Source organism: Passer montanus, unplaced genomic scaffold, assembly GCF_014805655.1.
Source record: "Passer montanus isolate IOZ18808 unplaced genomic scaffold, ASM1480565v1 scaffold195, whole genome shotgun sequence".
Lineage (NCBI taxonomy): Eukaryota > Metazoa > Chordata > Aves > Passeriformes > Passeridae > Passer > Passer montanus.
In genome coordinates, this window is record NW_024366536.1 from 176,384 (window position 1) to 195,434 (window position 19,051).

General features: G+C 57.0%; 2 protein-coding genes across 2 annotated transcripts; one reads left to right on the top strand and one right to left on the bottom strand.

The window, feature by feature from the left end:
• The first annotated feature begins 34 nt into the window (after window positions 1-34).
• On the top strand, window positions 35-13,896 carry LOC120501033 (inner centromere protein). Its single transcript, XM_039706673.1, has 17 exons — window positions 35-237; window positions 325-435; window positions 919-1,646; window positions 2,995-3,046; window positions 3,218-3,251; window positions 4,656-4,734; window positions 5,200-5,251; window positions 5,734-5,851; window positions 5,929-6,063; window positions 8,036-8,145; window positions 8,493-8,613; window positions 9,297-9,419; window positions 9,611-9,783; window positions 10,049-10,139; window positions 10,624-10,737; window positions 11,846-12,005; window positions 12,413-13,896. The coding sequence occupies exons 1-17, from the start codon at window positions 65-67 to the stop codon at window positions 12,625-12,627; spliced, it is 2,589 nt and encodes an 862-aa protein (XP_039562607.1). The 5' UTR covers window positions 35-64; the 3' UTR covers window positions 12,628-13,896.
• A 348-nt stretch (window positions 13,897-14,244) lies between these two features.
• On the bottom strand, window positions 14,245-19,051 carry VPS51 (VPS51 subunit of GARP complex). Its single transcript, XM_039706669.1, has 10 exons — window positions 18,798-19,051; window positions 18,220-18,349; window positions 17,801-17,947; window positions 17,471-17,687; window positions 16,718-17,339; window positions 16,326-16,544; window positions 15,813-16,034; window positions 15,588-15,709; window positions 15,098-15,185; window positions 14,245-14,781 (listed from the first exon to the last, which is right to left on the bottom strand). The coding sequence occupies exons 1-10, from the start codon at window positions 19,020-19,022 to the stop codon at window positions 14,521-14,523; spliced, it is 2,253 nt and encodes a 750-aa protein (XP_039562603.1). The 5' UTR covers window positions 19,023-19,051; the 3' UTR covers window positions 14,245-14,520.

Sequence of the window (19,051 nt, forward strand, 5' to 3'; positions counted from 1 at the left end):
GGCGGGGGGGCGGGGCCGCGTTTGAACGGCGTGCCGCGCGCGCGCGGCCGTTGGCGCTGGAGCGATGGCGGCGAAGGCGGCCGCGGCGGCGATGGGGCCTGCGGCGGCCGCGGCGCGCACCATGGAGCTGCCCGCAGAGGGCGACCGGCGCCTGGCCCAGTTCCTGCGGCAGGTGGACGAGACCGACATGGTGTGGCTGGATGAGATCTATGAGGAGGCCGTCAAGATGTTTGTCAGGTACGCGCAGCCCGCTCCCCGCCAGGCCCCGGCCCCTACCGGCCGCCCTTCGCGCTGGCCCTGCCTTGATCTCCCCTTCCTCTCTAGCAACTACAGCGAGGAGCTCGAGCTGATGCCCAAGACGCCGTCGCAGAAGAAACGGCAGCGGAGGAAGCGGCTGTCGGCCTTACAGGAAGAGCAGGAGTCCGGCAGGAAGCGGTGAGGGGCGGCGGGAGCGGGGATCGGGGGGCGCGGGGGTGTCCTCGGGGCCTGGAGAAGGGAGGGAGCCCGTGCGAGGCTGAACAGACCTGCTGCCAAGGGTTCAGGGAAACAATGCCCTCCACGGAGCATGTCCTGGGGATGCCCTGCTTTGTCCAGGGGGAGTTCCCCTTCCTTCATCCCGCTGGTGTTAAAGGTCTGGTCTGCCCCTGTGTCTGGGGCACTCTTGGGCGAAGAACACTGGGTTTTAATTCTCACGAGAAGTGCTTTTATTGTTGCCCGGTTCTATGTCCCCGTGTCTGTCTATTGCCTTTCTGCTCAAAGCCGTTGCATCCCCTGATTGCTGTCTGCATTAGCTGCCCTGTGCAGCTCTGTCTCCTGGGCCCATCCCGGGCGTTCTGGCTCCATGCCTGTGTGTGCACGGAGGGACTCGGGGCTGCTCCCAGCTCCTGTTTCCCATCTCACCCACTGTTCTGTGACCAGCCTCTCCAGGAGGAGGAACGGCAGCAGCAGACCTTCTGTGCGGTCTTCTCAGCGACTCAAGAGCAAAGAGAACCTGGAACTGAGCAGGGCCGAGGCCAAGGAAGAGTCTCCGCCGCAGCGGGTGACACGATCCCGGGCTGCAGCCTCTGCCACAAGCTCCAGGGTGGTTCCTGAGACCACTACTGCCCTGCAGGCAGCAGGGAAGGACCCCTGGGTGCAAGCTGACCACGTTGGTGCTGCAGGGCCTCTCCGGAGGAGCGGAGCAAAGCCGGCAGAGCTGCTCCCCACGAGCTCAGGGAACGGCTTTCCCAAGGAACACGGTGCTCCCAAATCGCCCCTGGTGCCCACAGCCCCCGAGCTGGCGGTGCCCTGTACTCCCGAGGCCGTGCCCGAGCCACACACAGCGAGGGCAGCCAATGTCACCATCATCCTGAGCCCAGGGGCTGGACTGAAGGAGGGGGATGGCTCCCCACGGGAACACAGCGGGGCTCAGGAGCCCTTGCAGCCCCTGAGCAGCAGCCCGGGGACTCCGACCAGCTCCAGGCTCAGCCGCCGCTCCGTGCGCCGGAGCCTGATGGGGAAAACCTCCCTGAGGCGCAGAACCTCCCTGGCAGAGAAGTACTCCCTGGCCAGCAAGAGGGAGAGCATGATCCGGGCATCCACCGCCAGGGCAGCGGGCAAGAAGAGGGCGACTCGGAAGAGATCCGTGTCCTGCAGCTCTGTGGATGGTGAGTTCGGGTGTCACGGGGGGGATTCTGCTTTCTGGGTCTTCAGTGTGGGGTGGTAGCTGAGCTTCCTGGGCTAGGCAGGATGCAGTTCCTCATGGAAGTCCTCCCTGGCTTTCTGGAGGCCCCTGTGAGCATAGAAACCCAGAATTCAGCCTTGTAAATCACCTGGGAGATCAGCCTCAGTGTCTCCATTCCAATGTAGCTTTAATAATTGCTGATTTGCTGTGAGAAGTGGTTAATCCTGGAATGCCAGGATGGTTTGGGTTAGAAAGACCTTAAAGATTACCCAGGTCACTCCAAGCCCCATCCGACCTGGCCTTGGATGCTTCCAGAGATGGGGCAGACAGCTCCTCAGCTCTGCTGGTCTTCCCATTTCTGTGGGGGACAGCTAGCAAAGCTGAGAAGGATTTGGGGAGCCAAAAGGGGTGATGGATTCTCCTAAAGCCCTGCCTGTTTCCTGCAAGTGAAATTCCCACCAGTTCCCTTCTCCTTAGCAGGATCTGGCTGCTGGGTCTAGAGTTTGTTTGAGAAGGGAATTTTGAGGCTGGGCTTTGTAGATTAAAAGTCTCCCACAATTTTACAGTTGGTGGCAGAGACAGATTTAGGCTAGGACAGTCTGATCTAAACTGCTGGAATTATTAAACAGTCTAGAGAGAGACTCTTCATCAGGAACTGGAGTGATATAATAAGGGGAAACAGGTTCAAACTGAAATAGGGGAAATTTAGATGGGATGTATAGAAGGAATTCCTCTGTTTGAGGGAGATGAGGTCCTGGCATGTGTTGATGGAGAAGCTGTGGCTGCCCCACCCCTGGAAGTGTCCAAGGCCAGGTTGGACAGGGCTTGGAGGAACCTGGGCTAGTGCAAGGTGTCCCTGTTCAAGGCAGGGGATGGGACTGGGTGAGCTTTAAGGTCCCTTCCTACCCCAACCAGTCTCTGATTGTTTGGTTCTGTGGTTATTCATGGCAGGGTCTGGCTGTGACAGAGCTCCCGAGCTCTGGCAGCAGAGCCAGCTGGAATGCTGGCTTGGGAAGCAGCATTCCCCCTGTAAATAAGACTGGCTGTAGCTGCTCTTGATGTCCAGTCAGGTCCCTGCAGATAAGCCCAAGGATCATCAATGCCAGCTCGTGGAATATCACCCTGAACTCATCCATAATTGAAAACTGCTTTCCTGCACTGGAACTGCTGGCCATGTTCCTGCAGTGCCACCAGGGTGTGCAGCTGTGCCCCACCCTGCCCCAGGGCAGGACAAACCCTTCTGCAGTGTCTGGAGCTCCTTGTCCCAACAGATCCTTGGCTGCAGCCCAACCTTACAGCTCCTTACAGGTCTGTTTTCTCCTCTCCCACAGCCTCCAGCTCCATAAGTGTGCCAGAGGATGAGGAAACCGTTGTCAAAACTGGGTGAGAATGTTATTTATTTATTTGTTTAGTTGTTTGTTTGTTTATTTATTTATCCTCACTACCCTGCTTGCAGGTCTTTTTCACTGCCATTCTTGGTGTAAAATCCCAGTGGCTTCCCAGTTTCCACAGTTTTGCTAAGCACAGCCCCTTTTGTCTTTCTTGTTTTTCTAGGCCTCCTCCTGGACCCTCCACCCCCTCCAAACTGGTAAGACTTGGACAGAGATTAAAAGCATTTGTGCCTGTGTGGATTTGGGAGAAAAATGTGTGGAATTACACCTTACTGGGAAATTTGGGAGCTCTGGCTGTGGATTGTCAGACTTTGTCACCTGTCCCCATAGCAGAGAGTGAGGAGGACACAGAGCATCTGGCTGAGAGGTGCATGAGCCCATCTGAGCCTCTGTGGTTCTGGTACTCAGACCAGGGAAAGTCTTAATCACAACACTTCTGAACCAGCAAAACCAAAACCAGCAAAGTTTTGGGTTTTTTTTGGGAAATGAGCACGTGTGACCCATGGCTTTGGGTCCAGGTGTTCTGTCAGAGGGATGTTACAGGCTCAGATGCTTGCCAAGATTCTCTGACTTTCCTCTGTCATTTTCCTAAATCTGTTGAAATTGTTGCACAGCACCCTGAGCCTGACCTCAGGGTTGAGTCCTGCTTGGCTCTTCCTTCTTAACCTCTTGCTAGAGATCATTGTGTGAAGATTCAGTCCCCAATCTGTACAGATAAAAAAACTTATAGTTCAGGGAAGTTTGGTTCATCTGGTGTCATGGTTTGCACACTGTATTTGTAAAGCTTCTTTCGACCTTTTGGTCAGTTCTGTATGTAGTTCAACACTTGTTAGTTTGGACCCACATGGAAATTTGTGAATATTGTTGAGGTCAAAACCTTACCCTCCACAATCCTCACTGAGGAAGTAATCCTGGGATCATGTCAGTGTTTTGCCCAGAATAAATTTCAGTGAGCAGAGCCTGAATTAATGGAGCAGAACAGTGGCCTGAAGCACTTGTGAAAACAAGGAGAGCTGTTATGGGTGTGCAGAAACTCAAAAAAAGCCAGTTTTTCTAGGCCCTGCAGAAGCAATTGGGGGGGATGAATTCTCCATCAATCCCTTTTCTTCTCTTCCCAGTGCAGCACTGTGAAGTGCTGACCAGGAGGTAATGCTGGTGCTGCTAGGAGAGAGCAATTCCAGAACCACAACCCATTATCCCAGCAGAGCCTAAGTGCAGAGGCAGAGCAGCCATGGGCATCCCATCACAAACAGATAAATCATGGAAATGAGCCATTTGCCTGCTGTCTCCAGGCTCCCCACTCGTCACTGCTCAGGGAAATGGGCATGCTGGCTCTGGCCAGAGCTCCAGCAGCACAGATTTACAGCTTGGAAGGCTCCTGGCCTTAATAGTTGATGAGCTGGTTGAGTTTAAGCAGCGCAGATACTCGTGTTAATGCCCCTGCCTCTGCTGATGATGCAGCATCCAGGGCTTTGCCAGGAGGTGGTTTGGCATTCCCTGGTAATGCTGCTGACTGTACCCTTGTCAGAACCACCCCGTGATGTGAACCAGGAACACTTTCCATGGGTGATTGTCCTGAAACCCCTTTGCTTTTCCCACAGGATTTCCAAAACCCTCGGATGTCCCTTCACTCCCACACAGTCAGCAAACAGGGGCAGCCCCAGGAGCCAAACAGCAGTGGTAATTCCAGAGGGTTTGGGGGCAGCACTTTGGGAAGTTAGCATTTTGGGAGGCTGGCTGGGAAGCTGGAAAGATTGACTGGTTAATTTGAGAGCTCAGTTTGAAAGATTAATTAATGTTTGATGAGCAGGGATTTGTTTCAGACAATTAGCAGTGAGAAAACTCTGTGCTGGAGTTATTTCCAATCCTGGCAAGCACATGGAGATGGTTATAATGAGGCTGGAGGGTTGTGGGAGGCCCAGGTGAGCTCTGTTGCTGAAGCTGTGCAGAACCCAGATAGCTTTGGGCAGCTTTGCTTTGTCGGGAGATTCCAGGTGGGAATGTGCCATGTGAGCCAGGTCCTGCTGTGCTCACTCGTGCAGGTGGTTTTGCTGTTCAGTGAGCTGCAACATCCCTTCTCTGCTGTCAGACCTGTGCTGGGGGGATTTTTCCTGCTAGAACTCACTGGGAACTGTTCTCTTTCAGAAAACAATTTAAATAAGAATGGGGGGACCCTGGAGCCACCTCAGAGTGCCAGGTATGTCTTGGTTGGAAGTGTCTCAGGCAGGCTGTGGTCCTGTTCCAAATAGGTTCAGTGCTGGGATGTTGTTCACTGGCCTCAGTGTTTGTGACTGTGAAACTTCTGCAAATAAGTATTCTCTGCCTCCATGATTCTATGATTTAATTTTTATTTTCTATTGCATTAGGATTTTATTTATTGGCTAACTGTTCATGCACAATCTTGGAATCACAGACTGATTTGGGTTGGAGGAGACACTAAAGCACATCCAGTGCCACCCCCTGCCCTAGTCAGGGACACTTTCAACTATCCCAGGTTGCTCCAAGCCCCGACCAATCTGGCCATGGACACTTCCAGGCATGGGGCAGCCACAGCTTCTCTGGGCAACCTGTGCCAGGGCCTGCCCACACTGGAATCTCTCTCAAGCCCAGGATAGTTTATGCCTGGCTTGGAGGCTTGAGGAGGATTTGCCTGGTGTGATGGCCTGTGCTGTCTCACAGGAGGAAGCCGAGCTACAAGAGAGCCGTGGATGAGCGCTACGACCACCAGCAGGCAGAGGAGGGGGGGCTGTCTCCTCTCAGGAAGAAGACCCCATCCCCAGTCCTCCCAGCCAGCAAGGTGAGATCCTTATAACCCTGGAATGCCGCACCAGGACCCTTTTTTTACCCACCCCCACTCACACTTTGCTCCCACAGGTGGTGCGCCCGTTCAAAACGTTCCTGCACACCGTGCAGAAGAACCAGCTCCTCATGACACCGAGCTCTGTGGGGAGGAATGGAGTCATAAAATCCTTCATCAGGTACAACACCCCTCTCCAGGCTGATCCCAAGGTAAGAGGAGCCTCTGCTCTAAGCCAGTACATGGTGGTTTCATTAAGTGCCTAACTTAAAGCGCAGCTATGAGAGGAGCTTTGCAACCCATTTGAAACTGAGTGATTTGAAGTGGTCTGTTTACATTTAAATAAATAAAATCGTGGTTGGCCAGCTTCTCGAAGAATTCCAGTTTGAACTTCAAGCTTTATTTCTCATCATTCCCCTGAACTATTGGCAAGTAACAGTCAGAGATGAAAACTGGGAAATAGAAATTGAATAGATTGTGAATGTTGAGTTGTATTGATAACTGAATCCAGGTCTCCTTTTCTAAGGTCTGGCCTGATCCCAGGTCTCCTTTCTAGGACTTCTCTCATGAGTGAAATTGAGCAAATACCTCTTAAATCCAAACTTTGAAGGTTTTCCAAACCCTTGAGGCAGGAGGAAACATGAGGCTGTCCTGGATGTGGGGCCAGTCAGACAACTGCTGGTGTCCAGAGTGAGCAGGCATCAGTATCCCTGATGGATCCTGTTGGGACCAGCAGCACACCTTGGCTGGCTGCAGGCAGGTGTTTCTGCACTACCCCAGGGAGCTTTCCAAGCCCCTGGTTTTCCAAGCCAGGAGCAGTTTGGGAGGGAGGGATTTGAGAGCTGCTTCTAGACAAGGATTCCTGGATTCACTCAGAGCTGCTCTGGAAGCTGTGTGCCAAGCAGGAATTGCTCATACTCCTGATACCCAGCAACTCACCTGCAAGGTAGGCAGCTCTGGGGCTGGTTTCCCGTTTGAGAGCTGCTTCTAGACAAGGGTGTAGCTTCCAGGATTCACTCAGAGCCGCCCTGGAAGCTGTGCCAAGCAGGAATTGCTCGTACTCCTGATAACCAACAACTCACCTGCAAGGTAGGCAGCTCTGGGGCTGGTTTCCCCCTGCAGGAGAGCTGACAGGGCTAAAGAGGAATTGGTATTTCTGCATCCAGCAGCCTAATGGCAGAGCTTCCTAGAGCTGTGCTCAGAGGTTGGCTGTGCTCCAGCAGGTCAGGGAAGGCCACTGGGAAGCAGTGAAAGATTCCAGCTTCAATCTCTCTGGGCCCCTGCTGATGTTAGTGTCAGTGCTACAGAGGAGTTAATAGGATGAGAAAAGAGTCTTGTGGCTAGAGTGCTTCCTCTGCTGCTGTCAGTTCGTGGAATGATTTAGGTTTCATTCCAGTGCAGGCAGCTCCCCCTCGGGAGTTTTTCCATGTGGGAGCTAAACATAACTAAATAGCAGCAGAGCAATAAGATATAATTGTTAGTTTTATATTAACCAATTTGGATGCTGACAGCACCAAGCATTTACAGCATGAAGCCCAGTGTAAGGGATTCCCACGGATAATGCCCGTGCTGATCTGTGGGTTTGTGCTGAGACCAGGCCTGCTTTGGCACGGAGTGGGTTGATGCTAGTCCATTTGCTGTGGTTCTAGTGGTGGCTGACAGCATGCCTAGGCTGGGTCAGGAGAACGAGGAGAAAGCCCCTGATTGTGGCTGCGTGCCAGAGCAGGCTGGGAGCTCTCGGAGTGCTCGTGGTTCACCACCAGAGCGAGCCTCGTGGGAGGAGCAGGCGCCAGTGGGAGCTCAAGGTGTTTCCTGGAGCACCATCTGTCCCGCGCTCGCCGCAGGAAGCGGGAGCTGTGCCAGGCATTAGCGCTGCTTGGTGGCTCCTTTGCACCAAAAGGAAGCACGGGGCTGGCTGCCTGCAGTCCCTGAGGATGCTGCCTGGGCTTCCAGAGCTGATGCTCCTCTTTCAACACTCCAGCTTCTCCTCTTGCTCGCTGAGATTCACACCGGTGTTTTCCTTGCATATGTCCATTCATGATCAGGTCACAGTTTGCCTGAGCTCTGTCACCATCCCATATTCCTGCCTGCAGCTCCTCGCTGTCACCTCTGGGCCTTGCCCAAAGCAGCTGCGGTGGGAAAGAGCTCTGGCCAGTGGGTACAACGATATTCAATTCCCCTCAGGAAAAGGAGAGGCAGAAGCTGGAGACTCTGCGGAAAAAGCAAGAAGCTGAGCAGCTGAGAAGGCAAAAGGTGGAGGAGGAGAAGAAACGGCGGCTCGGAGAGGCCAAGCTGTGAGTAGATGTGGTCACACTGCTCTTGGCCACCTGTGGGTTCCTGTGCCCAGGTGTTTTATCTCGCAGGAACTGTGCAAACAGCAGAAACTCCTGTGGACACAGGCAGTGCTTGTCCTTGGGGTATCCCTGGAATGCTGATACAAAGCATTGACTGTGCTTGCTGCCCACTGGTGCAGCTTTATCTCTTGAGTCCTCACTTTCTGTCAGAGCTTAAACATGGCTGGTGCTTAAAGGAATGTGGAATTTGGTCCATTGAATTTCCTGCTGTGTGTTTTTGGCCTTGTGCTGAGCTGGGGGCAGCTCACCTGGCTGGAACATGGTGGTGAGCCGGGCTGTGTCCTCAGGAAGCGCGAGGAACGCCTGCGCAAGGTGCTGCAAGCCCGGGAGCGGGCGGAGGAGATGGAGAAGGAGAGGAAGAGGAGGATCGAGCAGAAGATTGCTCTGTTTGATGAGAAGACTGAGAAGGTACAGCCCCTGCAGAGCTTATTTGGGCAATCAGTAGCCACTGAGGAAGTTGGCACCACAGAAATGTGTTCTCTGGAAAGAGGGGCACGGAGGTTGCTTGGATTCTAGAGGCTGAGTAGTTGAATAAAGAACTTTCCAGAGCCTTCATGATCCTGAGGGACAGCCTTTCTCTGGCTACAGCAAATGGTAGCTGAACCCCTGTTTTTCTATAATCAGGAATCTAAATGGGCTTTATTAGTGCTCTGGTAGATAGGAGGACTTGCAGTAGATAAAGGTGGACTAATGGCCCCAAGGTTTTATTTGCTGCTTCTCCCAGCTGAGTAATAGCTGGACAGGGGAAAGCAAACATCCTTCCTCCAGAGCCTTTCTCAGATCCCAGACTTCCAGGCAATTTGTGCAGGGGCCTAGTCATCATTTGTCTGCTTTAATTATCCCCCAGCTGCCTGTCTGATTGCATGGCTCTGAGGTTATATTGCAATGTCTTTGTGGAAGTGGATGTGTAAACCCCAGGATGGGGTCAGCTCTTCCTGGGAGGATGCAATACAAGGCCATTGCCCTAAATATGACCTTTTTAAAACAGAGCACAGGCCCCCTCAGTTGCTGAGGGAAAAGGAGGGAGAGTTTGCCCTGTGAGGGGTCCTGCTGTGCTGTCCTACCTAAGACTGGGTCTGTGTGTGCTCCAGGTGCGGGAAGAAAGGCTGGCAGAGGAGAAGATCAAGAAGAGAGTGGCTGCCAGGAAGATGGAGGAAGCTGAGGCCCGGCGCAGACAGGAGGAGGAGGCCAGGAGACAAAGAGCTCTGCAGCAGGTGTGTGTGTGGGCCTGTTCTGTCCCACAGCAGAGCTGGACAGGGGATCCACCTGCCTTGGGCACTGGGAATTTGCCCCCAGGATGCTTCCCTGCTGTGTAGCAATGGGGATTTGGGTCAAGTGAGAGGCTCCTGGTGCTTCCCCTGGAGCCTGCTGCTGTCAGGTGAGTAACTCCTGCCTGGGCTCCCAGGAGGAGGAGGAGCGGCGGCGCAGGGAGCTGATGCAGAAGAAGAGGGAAGAGGAGCAGGAGCGTGCCCGGAAGATCGCTGAGCAGAGGCAGGCAGAGCAGGAGCGGGAGAGACAGCTGGCTGCAGAGAGAGAACTGGAGAGGAAGAGGGAGCAGGAGCGCATCCAGGCTGAAAAGTAAGGCAAAATCCCCATTTATGTACCAAATTCTGGGATGGGGTTGAAACGCAGTCAGAGCAGAGGGCGGGAGTGGAGGGCTGGAGCAGCAGGGAGCTGCAGTGACCTGGCAGCACAGCTCTGGACTGCTGCTGGTGCTGAGCTGCCAAGGAGGAGCTCTGGGCTCGGGGATGTCAGGAGTGTGGTGGGGAGTGCCTGAAGAGCTGTGAGCCAGGGAGGGCCCTGGTGTGGTGCTGGGAGTGAGGGCCTGTGCTGTGGTTCCCAGGCTCCGGGAGCAGCAGGAGAAGGCTGCCCGCCTGCAGAAGGAAGAAGCGGCTGCTAAGGAGCGGCTCCGGATGGAGATGGAGAAGAAGGAGGTAAGTGATTGATTTTTGGGAAGGGATAGAGCCACACAGTCTGGCCTCAGCAGCTGTTGCTGTTGGAGCAGCTCAGCTGGGATGCTGTGGGGAGCCCTGAAGAGCTGCTGGGGCACTTCTGAGCAGGAGGTCAGACCTGTGTGGCACAGTTACGGTACCAAGGGGAGACTTGGCCTCAAAAAATACTGTTTACTAGTCTAGAAAGAGGCTAAGATCACTAGCTGGTTTCTGACCCCAGGATAAAGTCAGCAGCAAGTTTTCTGTGGTGGGGGTCCTTGGCTTTGTCAGAGAAGGCAGCTGATGCTCTGGCATGGTGCTCAGTGTGTTTGTGCCCTTCTGAGGAAGCTGCACCATGTCCCAAGCGCTCCTCAGGAGCACCAGAAACAGCTCTAATGAGGTGCTTGAATATTGTGCCTGCCACAAAGATGGCTGGCTGGGTTTGCAGTGTAATCCCTAAGGGCAATCCCTTGGTTTCGCTTGGCAGAGGGAGCAGCAGATACTGGCGGAGAAGAAGAGGCAGGAAGAAGAGCAGAAGAAACTGTCAGAGGAGCAAAAGGCCAAAGACAATGCCCGGGCACCACTCCAGGAGAACAAGGAGGTAACTGGGGATGGGTCTTTAGGGATGACAGCAGAGTTTAGTCCCAGCACTGACCCACTCTTGCCTCCGGCAGTTCCATCCTCTATTTTATCTGCCTTTTCTATAACACAGGAATTCTTTAAATCCTGATTATCTAGGGTTGACTCTGTGCGTATTTCAGTGACAGAGGGAAGGGAAGCAGGAGGGATTGGGCAGGGTTCCTGGCTGTGGGTAAGACAGGAGCTGTTGGAGCTGTCTTAAGCGCCTCTTAAATACCAGAAGCACCTCAGGGGCAGAAAGTGCTGCAAGTTTTATTTCGGGTCAAATTTGGGACCAGCACAAGGCGGCAGCAGAGCCCTTGGAATGGTGGTGGTTTGGCTCGGGAGAATCCTGAGGGCCTGTGTTCGTGTCCTGAACCTTGACAACAAACATGAGGCTCTTGTCTCCTTGCAATGCTCGGAACCTTAAAGTGCAGGACCAGCAGATGGGAGTTAATGTCACTGGACACAAAGCATGAAGGGGGTCTCTGGTGGGGAAGAACAACTGTGTCCAACTCTCCAGAGACTCATTTCCTGATTGAAAATAGAATTTCTGTTGAAAATTTCCAGTTGAAAAAACCTGAAATTTGCAGTTGAAGGTTTTCTCCTGCCCTTACACTTTCTGCCCATGCAGCTCGCATTAGCGTGAGCTCTATTTGGCTGAGCTGGTGGGCAGGTTCTCTGTACAGCAATTAGCAGTTTTATATCATTAATCAAGCCCAGAAGTTGGATTGCAGAGTGTTTAGAGCATGTGACTCTACTCCAGTGACATAAAACCTCCAGTTAACCTTGGCTTGGCTGGAGTGGAGCTCTGTTCCATTAGACCCGTTAGATTAATCTACTGCTGTGTGCTTATGCCAGAGATGGCAAATTAATCAGCCTAATTAAACAGGAGAGGGCCATGCATAGCCATCATTGGATCACAACTTTGGAACTTGGGTCAAGCTCTCGGGTCCAAACTTGAGACCTGCCAGACTCAGGGTTTGCTGTGAGGTGACAGAGCAGGAGATGGGGATGAGCTGGTCCTGCTGTGGCTTGGAGCCTGATAGTGCTGCTGCATCCAACACCTGTGGAATGGATTTCCCTTATAGAACTCCCCTGCCTGCAACTCGTATGAGATGACTCCACAGAGCAGGAAGGAACTCAAAGTGCCTTTGACAAGCTCCAATGACTACGGGATGGACCTGAACAGCGACGACTCGACAGATGACGAGAGCCAGCCACGCAAGCCCGTCCCTGCCTGGGCCACTGGTATGTGTGTGGGGGGAATGTGTGTGTCCAGAACCCCCAGCAGACTGTAGGAGCTGCTGTGGGGTTTTGCCCAGTTCCTTCTGCCTGGAGGAGTTTAAAGTACTCCAGCATGAAATGAGTACTGCTCTGTCCAAGACTGGACAGGGGCTTGGAGCAACCTGGTCTAGTGGAAGGTGTCCTTGCCCATGGCAGGGTGTTGGAACTTAGATGAGTTTTAAAATCCCTTCCAACGCAAGCCATTCCATGATTCTATGTGGAATGTGGAGTCAGGGGCTCCTCCACCACTTGGGGATCTTGTCACGACAAATACACTGCTGAGCTGCCTTGGAGTGGTGAGAGATGAGCAGAGTGGGACACGCCGCAATCTCAATTAACAAAATTAACGCAAGCCTCATCTGTTCCTGCAGGGAATCTGCTCAGCCAGGCTGTGATCCGGCAGTACTACAACCCCCCTGACGTGGACGCGCTGTTCGGGGCCATCCCCAGCCCCAAGCTGGAGGACATCTTCTACAAGAACAAACCGCGCTACTTCAAGCGCACGAGCTCGGCCGTGTGGCACTCCCCGCCCACCCTGGCAGCCAAGCCAGCCCTGGGGCTGCCCTGCGGCCTCAAGAAGCCCTGAGGTGAGCGCAGGTGTACAGCAGGTGTGCCTTCCTGTCTCCAGGTGAGGAAGGAGTCGCTCTTCACTTTAAGTATTTAGGTTCTAGCATTGAATAAACGGCAGCTTTTCCTGGGTTCCTGCACCTCGGTTTGCGGGGCTGGTTTCTGTTAGGCCAAGCCACGAGGTGCTGCCCCGGGAAGTGCCTCTCTCGTACCCTTAGCTTGGAGCTGGCATGGACTCAGGCCTTCAGCGGGTGAGGGGTGTCACCTGAAGCTGTGGGATCCCCCCCCTCTCTGTCACACAGGCCTGGCAGGCCCTGCCATTCCTCAGTTGTACGTCTGTGCTGCCCTCGAGGCCAGTGACAGCCAGGGACCACTGCTCTTCTCAGGAAGCTGTTCCCAGGTGTGCTCTTCATCTCCTGCAATCCCAAAGGGATTTGTCGCTCTGTTCCCCACCTGTGTGGTGGTGTCCATCAGCTGGGCACAGCTGACATTGGCACAGCTGGAGCAGGAACACCGTGAGGGTCTCAGTGACGTTCTGCCAGCTTTGGAGAGATGTGACCAAGGTGTGACCATGTCCCCGAGGACCCACAAGTGTGTGAGCCAGCTCTAGGCCTTGATAGGAGAAACTCTGCAAGGGTTTTAGCAGATTTTTTTTTTTGTTTCTCGGTGAAATTCCATCTGTGAGGCCAAATGGGATTTGAGAGGATGTTTTTAACCTTAATCCCTCTTGTTCACCCTTGGCTGTGGCTCAGCATCAGCTCGTCGTGTCAGCCTGTTTAGCACTTCCTGTTCAGTGAGCCACTGCTAACCGGACTCTGGCCAACCCAATTTCATTGAACCAAAAATTCCAGCTCAGCCTTCCCATTCCAGGAGTCCGTGGTGGTTTAGTCATTCCTTCTGCACCCAGCCCAGCCCTGTAAAACCCTGTAGATACTGTGCTTTGTGTGAGGGGACATGATCCTGTCTGTGTGTCTGTAGCCAATGCACTGTTTGCCAGCAAATGTTCTTCAAAAGAAACAAAATATTAAATTTTGTTTTTAAATTAAATACAAAAGGTTTTGTATTTAAATATACTGGTGTCTGTATGCTGGGGCTGCTGTGTATGTGCAGATCTGTATCTTGGAGTGTCTGTGCTGCTGGGGCTGCTCTGTAGATCCAGGTCTGGCTGTTGCTGTCTGTACCCATGGAGTTCCATTGGCTGTCCTGTGCACCCAGGTCTGTATCCGTGCAACCGTGATTTCTTGTACAAAAGCTTCTGAGCTGGCCAAACACTGTTGGATAAAGTGAGTTTAATCATCTCTGGGCTCCTCTCAGCTTTTTGTTACAGAAATTGAGGTTTTGGAGTCTGCTTCTTTTGTGCTGATTCCTTGAGGCAAGAATGTCCTGTCTGGGGAGAACTTCTGATCTCCTATGGAAGATCTTGGTCCCTGCGGGTTCCCCAGCACTTTGTAGCATCCACGGAGGCTTTTGATTTTTAAGGCTGATTTTTGGAGTCTGACTTTTAAGGTTTGGGGCCCTTGTGGCTGTGGGTCCATTGGGGACATCGCTCAGTGCCCTGCCCCTGTCACTGCTCAGTCAACCCCGTGTGCAGGGCCAGCTCCCGCCCCCCAGGCACAGACAGGGACACAACACCCAGTGCAACTCACACATAATTTATTAGTGACAACGGGGCTGTCACCAGGCACGAGGGGATGTCACCAGGGTGGGGGGATGACACTGTGTCACTGGGCTGGGAAGGCAATGGGCAAGGAGGTGTTTGAACAACATGGTGTAACCCCATATGGGGACAAGGTGTCCTCATGTTGGGAAGGACACACAGAGCCCCCTCATGTATGTGCGGGGACTCCCAGGGCCCAGGTCTGTCCCCAGAGATGTAACAGGCCCCAGGTGTGGCACGTCCCTGTCCCTGTCCCTACCCACGCTCGCAGATGAGCTCGACCACGCTGTGCTCCATGGGGACGGGGTCGAGGCAGCGGTGGGCGGCGCTGGCGGCCACCTCGTCCAGCAGCCCCTGCACCACGCGCTCGTCGGAGGCGAAGCGCCACAGGTAGAGCTGCAGGTAGTGCCCGTCCACCTGCACCTGCTGCAGCCCGAAGCGCCCCAGCGTGCGCAGCCGCACGCACTCCAGCAGCGTCTTCAGGCTGATCTTGATGATGCCCGTCAGCACCGACACCTGTGAGGGGACAGCGGGGACACGTGGCATACGGGCACAGGGATGGTGTCCACGTGGGATGTGGGGGCCCTTGTCCTGGCTGAACTCCTGAGCATAGGGACATGTGGCACATGGACACCCTTGGCCTGGTCGCTGCACTGATCCCACAGTGATCCCACTCCTCCCCTCAGAGTCCTAGGGCAGGGGACCCTTGTCCTGGACATCAGCTCCCAGGGACCCCCTGAGCCCTGACATCAGGGATATGTGGCAGTGGGAAAGTGGCCACTTTGGGACTCTGGGGATGTTTAGGGATATGGTGGTGTCCCCATGACCTCACCTTGTTGAACTCAACAGGGCTGAAGATGTCAATGCGCTCAGAGAAAAGCTTCTGGATGTTGCTGAGCAGGTGAGTGTCCATGGGGGCACTGAGGACATGGACACAGGGATAGTCAGGGACTTGACAGAGCCAGGAATGTGGGAACAGGGACACAGGGACCGTTAGGGGCCATGGAGAGGGTCAGAGGATGCAGGGATGCTTTTGGGGACAGAAAGGCAGGGGAATGTGAGCATGGTCCCTGGACACAGAGGTACAAGACAACTGAGGGACACAAGGATGACGGGGATCACCAGGGGATTCTGGGACAGTTGTAAGGAACACAGGGATTGTTGGGACAAACAGGGATCACCATTAGGACAGTCTGGGGATATGAGGACAGCTAAGGGCTGTCAAGACAGCCTGGGACAGTTTGGGATCATGAAGAGGGTGACAGGGAAGATGCAGTGGATACTCAAGGAGTGACAGGGAGCCCGGGGGTGGCAGGGCTGACCTGGGGGTGTAGCTGGGGGCATAGCGGCCGGGTGCCCGCGAGCTGCTGTAGACGGAGAAGGCGCGCCGGCTGGAATCGCTGCTCTGCGCCCGCCTCACCCCCTCCTCGAAGAGCTGCCCCACCTGTGGGTGACACCACACACTCAGCACCCACAACCCCCTCCTGGGACCCCCAAAGGGCCACACGCAGATCTTGGGCAGCCCCTCAGCCCCGCTGTCAGCCCACCTGGACGTCGATGGCGGTGATGTCCTCCACCACGCGCTTCATGACGGCGCGCACGTTGCGCGGCTCGACGGTGCCCAGCCAGTCGCGCGTCTCGACGCTCTTGCGCAGCATCTGCGCCACGGCCGCGCCCTGCACCTGCACGTAGTGGTCCAGCAGCCGCTGCGCCGCCGCCCGCGCCTCCGCGCACAGCGCTGGCCCCGGCGTCACCGCCGGCCCCGAGTCCTGGGGACACACACAGCCAGCGTCAGCCCCGCGCCTCCTCTGCTGCACCGGCACCGCCGGGAATACCACGGGCATGGGGACATGTGGAGATGGCTCCCCTCCCTGTCATTCTACATCTGATGTCCTGGGGGCACAGGGACATTGGGGACAGGTGGGATGTTCTGCCTGAAGCAGCATCACTGCCCGTCTTACAGGTCCTTGGGGCTACAGGGGCTCTTGAGGCCATGCAGAACTCCCCTGAAAATCCCTCAGGGACACTCAGGATCCCCTTAGGGCCATTTAGAGGCTCACCTGGGGCGGGAACTGCTCATCAGTGAGGGTGAGGATGTAGCTGATGGTGGAGTTCTCGTAGTCCAGGCAGAGACGGGCGAGGAGCAGCAGCAGGGCCGGGGGGGCAGCGGGAGCTCCCCGCTCAGCTGGGCCATCAGCGAAGCCACGGGCCGTGCGGCACAGCCAGCGCACAAAGGCCACCACCAGTCCCTCACGCACTGCTGTCACACAGAACTCCCCCTGTGCCACAAATGGGGGGGCGGGTCACACCCCAAAACTGCCCTGTATGGGCTCCAAACCACCCTGTGTGACCCAACCTACCCTGTGCCACCCAGACTGTTCCACTGACCCCAAAAATGCCCCTATCCCCCTCAGCCCGTCCCCCCAAAGCGCCCCACCCCGTGTCACTCCACCTTGAAGTAGGGCAGGCTGGCGAAGGCGACGTCCCTGGCGGTGAAGAGCTGCACGTAGGCCAGCACGGCCTTGAGCTGGCCCAGCACGGAGGCGGCCAGCGTGGCCAGCAGGTCGGGCAGGCCGGGCCCCTCTTTGCCGGGCGGCCGCGGGGCGGCCAGCGCCTGGCGCACGTCACCCAGGCAGCCCAGGAAGAAGGTCTGCAGGGCGCGCAGGTAGCGGTCGACGCGCTCGCGGGCGGCCCGGGCCACCAGCGCAGCAGCAGCGTCCCGCTCCAGCAGCGTGAAGTAGCGGGCGGCCAGCGCGGCGGCGAAGGGCTCCAGGCGCCCCGCGTCCCCGCCGAACAGCGCGCGGTACGAGCCGGCCAGCTGGCACAGTGTGCCCACGAAGGCCGAGCTGCCGCGGTCCACGAAGTCCAGGATGTCGGAGGCAGGCGGCGGCGGCGTGGTGGCCGCGCCCGAGGGGTCGGCCGCGGGCAGCTCGGCCTCCAGCGCCGCCAGCTCGGCCTCGAGGCGCGCGCCCGCCTGGCTCAGGAACTCCTCGCTCAGCTCCTCGGCCGGCTCCTCCAGCTGCAGCAGCATCTCCACGCACTCGGTGAGCTCCTTGGGGTCCAGCTTCTCCTCCCTGGTGGCCGGCAGAGCCCGGAGGTAACGGCGGCATGGCAGAAACAGGGAATAAGCCATAGCAGGCTCTGCCGTGAGCACCCCCAAACCCGCATTTCCCAGCTGCCGTCGGCAGGCTCCGGGTGAACGCACCGGAGGCGTGTGCGGAGGCGCTGGGCCAGCTCGGCCATGATGGCGTGGCTCTCGTCCTCGATGGCGCGGAAGGAGGGCAGGTGGCGGTAGTGGCGCAGCACGGCGCGGGCGCGGGCGTGGCAGCGCAGGGCGCGGGCCGGCTCCGTGCCCGCCCAGCGCCGCAGCCGCCCCGGCACCTCCACCAGCGCCTGCAGCTTCCGCAGCAGCGCCTGCACCCCTGCAGGGACACCACGGCTGCTGGATCTGCCCCCACGGGGGACACCCACGCCGCAGATCTGCCCCACACGGCTCACCCCGCTAACCCCCCACCCCGGCGGCCCCGCTCCGTACCGGCCAGCTGGGCGCCGCGGCGGTGCCGGTCCTGCAGCGCGGCGCTGACGCGGGCGCTCGAGGCGCTGATGGCCGCCATGTTGGCCGCCAGGTCGTCCATCTCCGCCTCCATGTGCCGGAAATCCACCTTCATCTTCCGGATGGTGTCTGGGGGACACGGGACAAGTGCCAAGGGACGCTCCCGGCCCGCCCAGAATTAACACAGCGCAGCCACAACCCCCCGAAGGAGGCTGGTTACTGCAGTGGCTGTCGCTGCAGAGTGAACCACCGCAGTCCCCAGGCCAGCTTCCCAGTGCTGCCAGAGGGAACTCCCCCAAATCCCCGTTTCCCAGTGCTGCCACCAGCAGATTTCAGGTGAACCCTCCCAAATCCCCGTTTCCCAGTGCTGCCACCAGCAGGCTCCAGAGGGAGCGGCTCACCAGTGGCGGAGATGAACTTGTTGTAGTTCTCGTAGAGCAGGGTCTGCATGTCGCTGTCCAGGGCGCGGATCTCCCGGCTCAGCGCGGCCTCGCGGGCCAGGAGCTGCCCCAGGGGACACTCGCTGCGCACCTGAGGGGACAACGCATGCACATCTGCCCCCTCTGGAGCCCCCTGTTTGAGACCAACTGCCCTCCATAGTCGGTCGGAGAGCCTCAGATTGCCTGCAGGAGCCCTGACTGTCCCCCCCGGATTCCTCCCGGGTATGGAAGCGCTCCCCAGGAGCCTCCCCTGCCCTCCCGGGCTGTCCCCGCGCAGTGCCAACGCCCCGATCCAGCTGCTGCCCAGCACCTCGGTACCATTCCCACACGGAATCACACCCATGAGGAGCTCGAAGAGGCCCTTTCAGGGATCCCCGCAGGATCCTGGGGCTCCGAGCGTTCCGGGCACCCTGCGCTCCTCCGCCGCCAGGGTCGGGGCCTCCCATCGAGATCGCTCCCACCCATCGGAGACCCCTCCCGGGGCCCCTCGGAGCCCTGGCCGAGGCGGGGGTGCCCGCGGGAGGGGTCTCCGTGCCCACCTTGGTCATGAACACCTCGGGGTCGAAGTGGGGCCCGTTGATGTCGGTGGGGTCCGGGGCCGCCTCGGCCGCCTCGGCAGTGGCCGGGCCATAGTAGCGCTGGAGCGGCCCGTGGGGACGCCGCCCCCCGCCGCCCCCGGTGCTCCCGCCGGTGGCCTCGGGGCTGCCTGCGGCCTCGCTCCCGGCGCCGCTCCCGGCGCCGCTCCCCGCTGTCGCCGCCGCCATCGCGCCGCCGCTTCCGCCCCAGCAGCCAC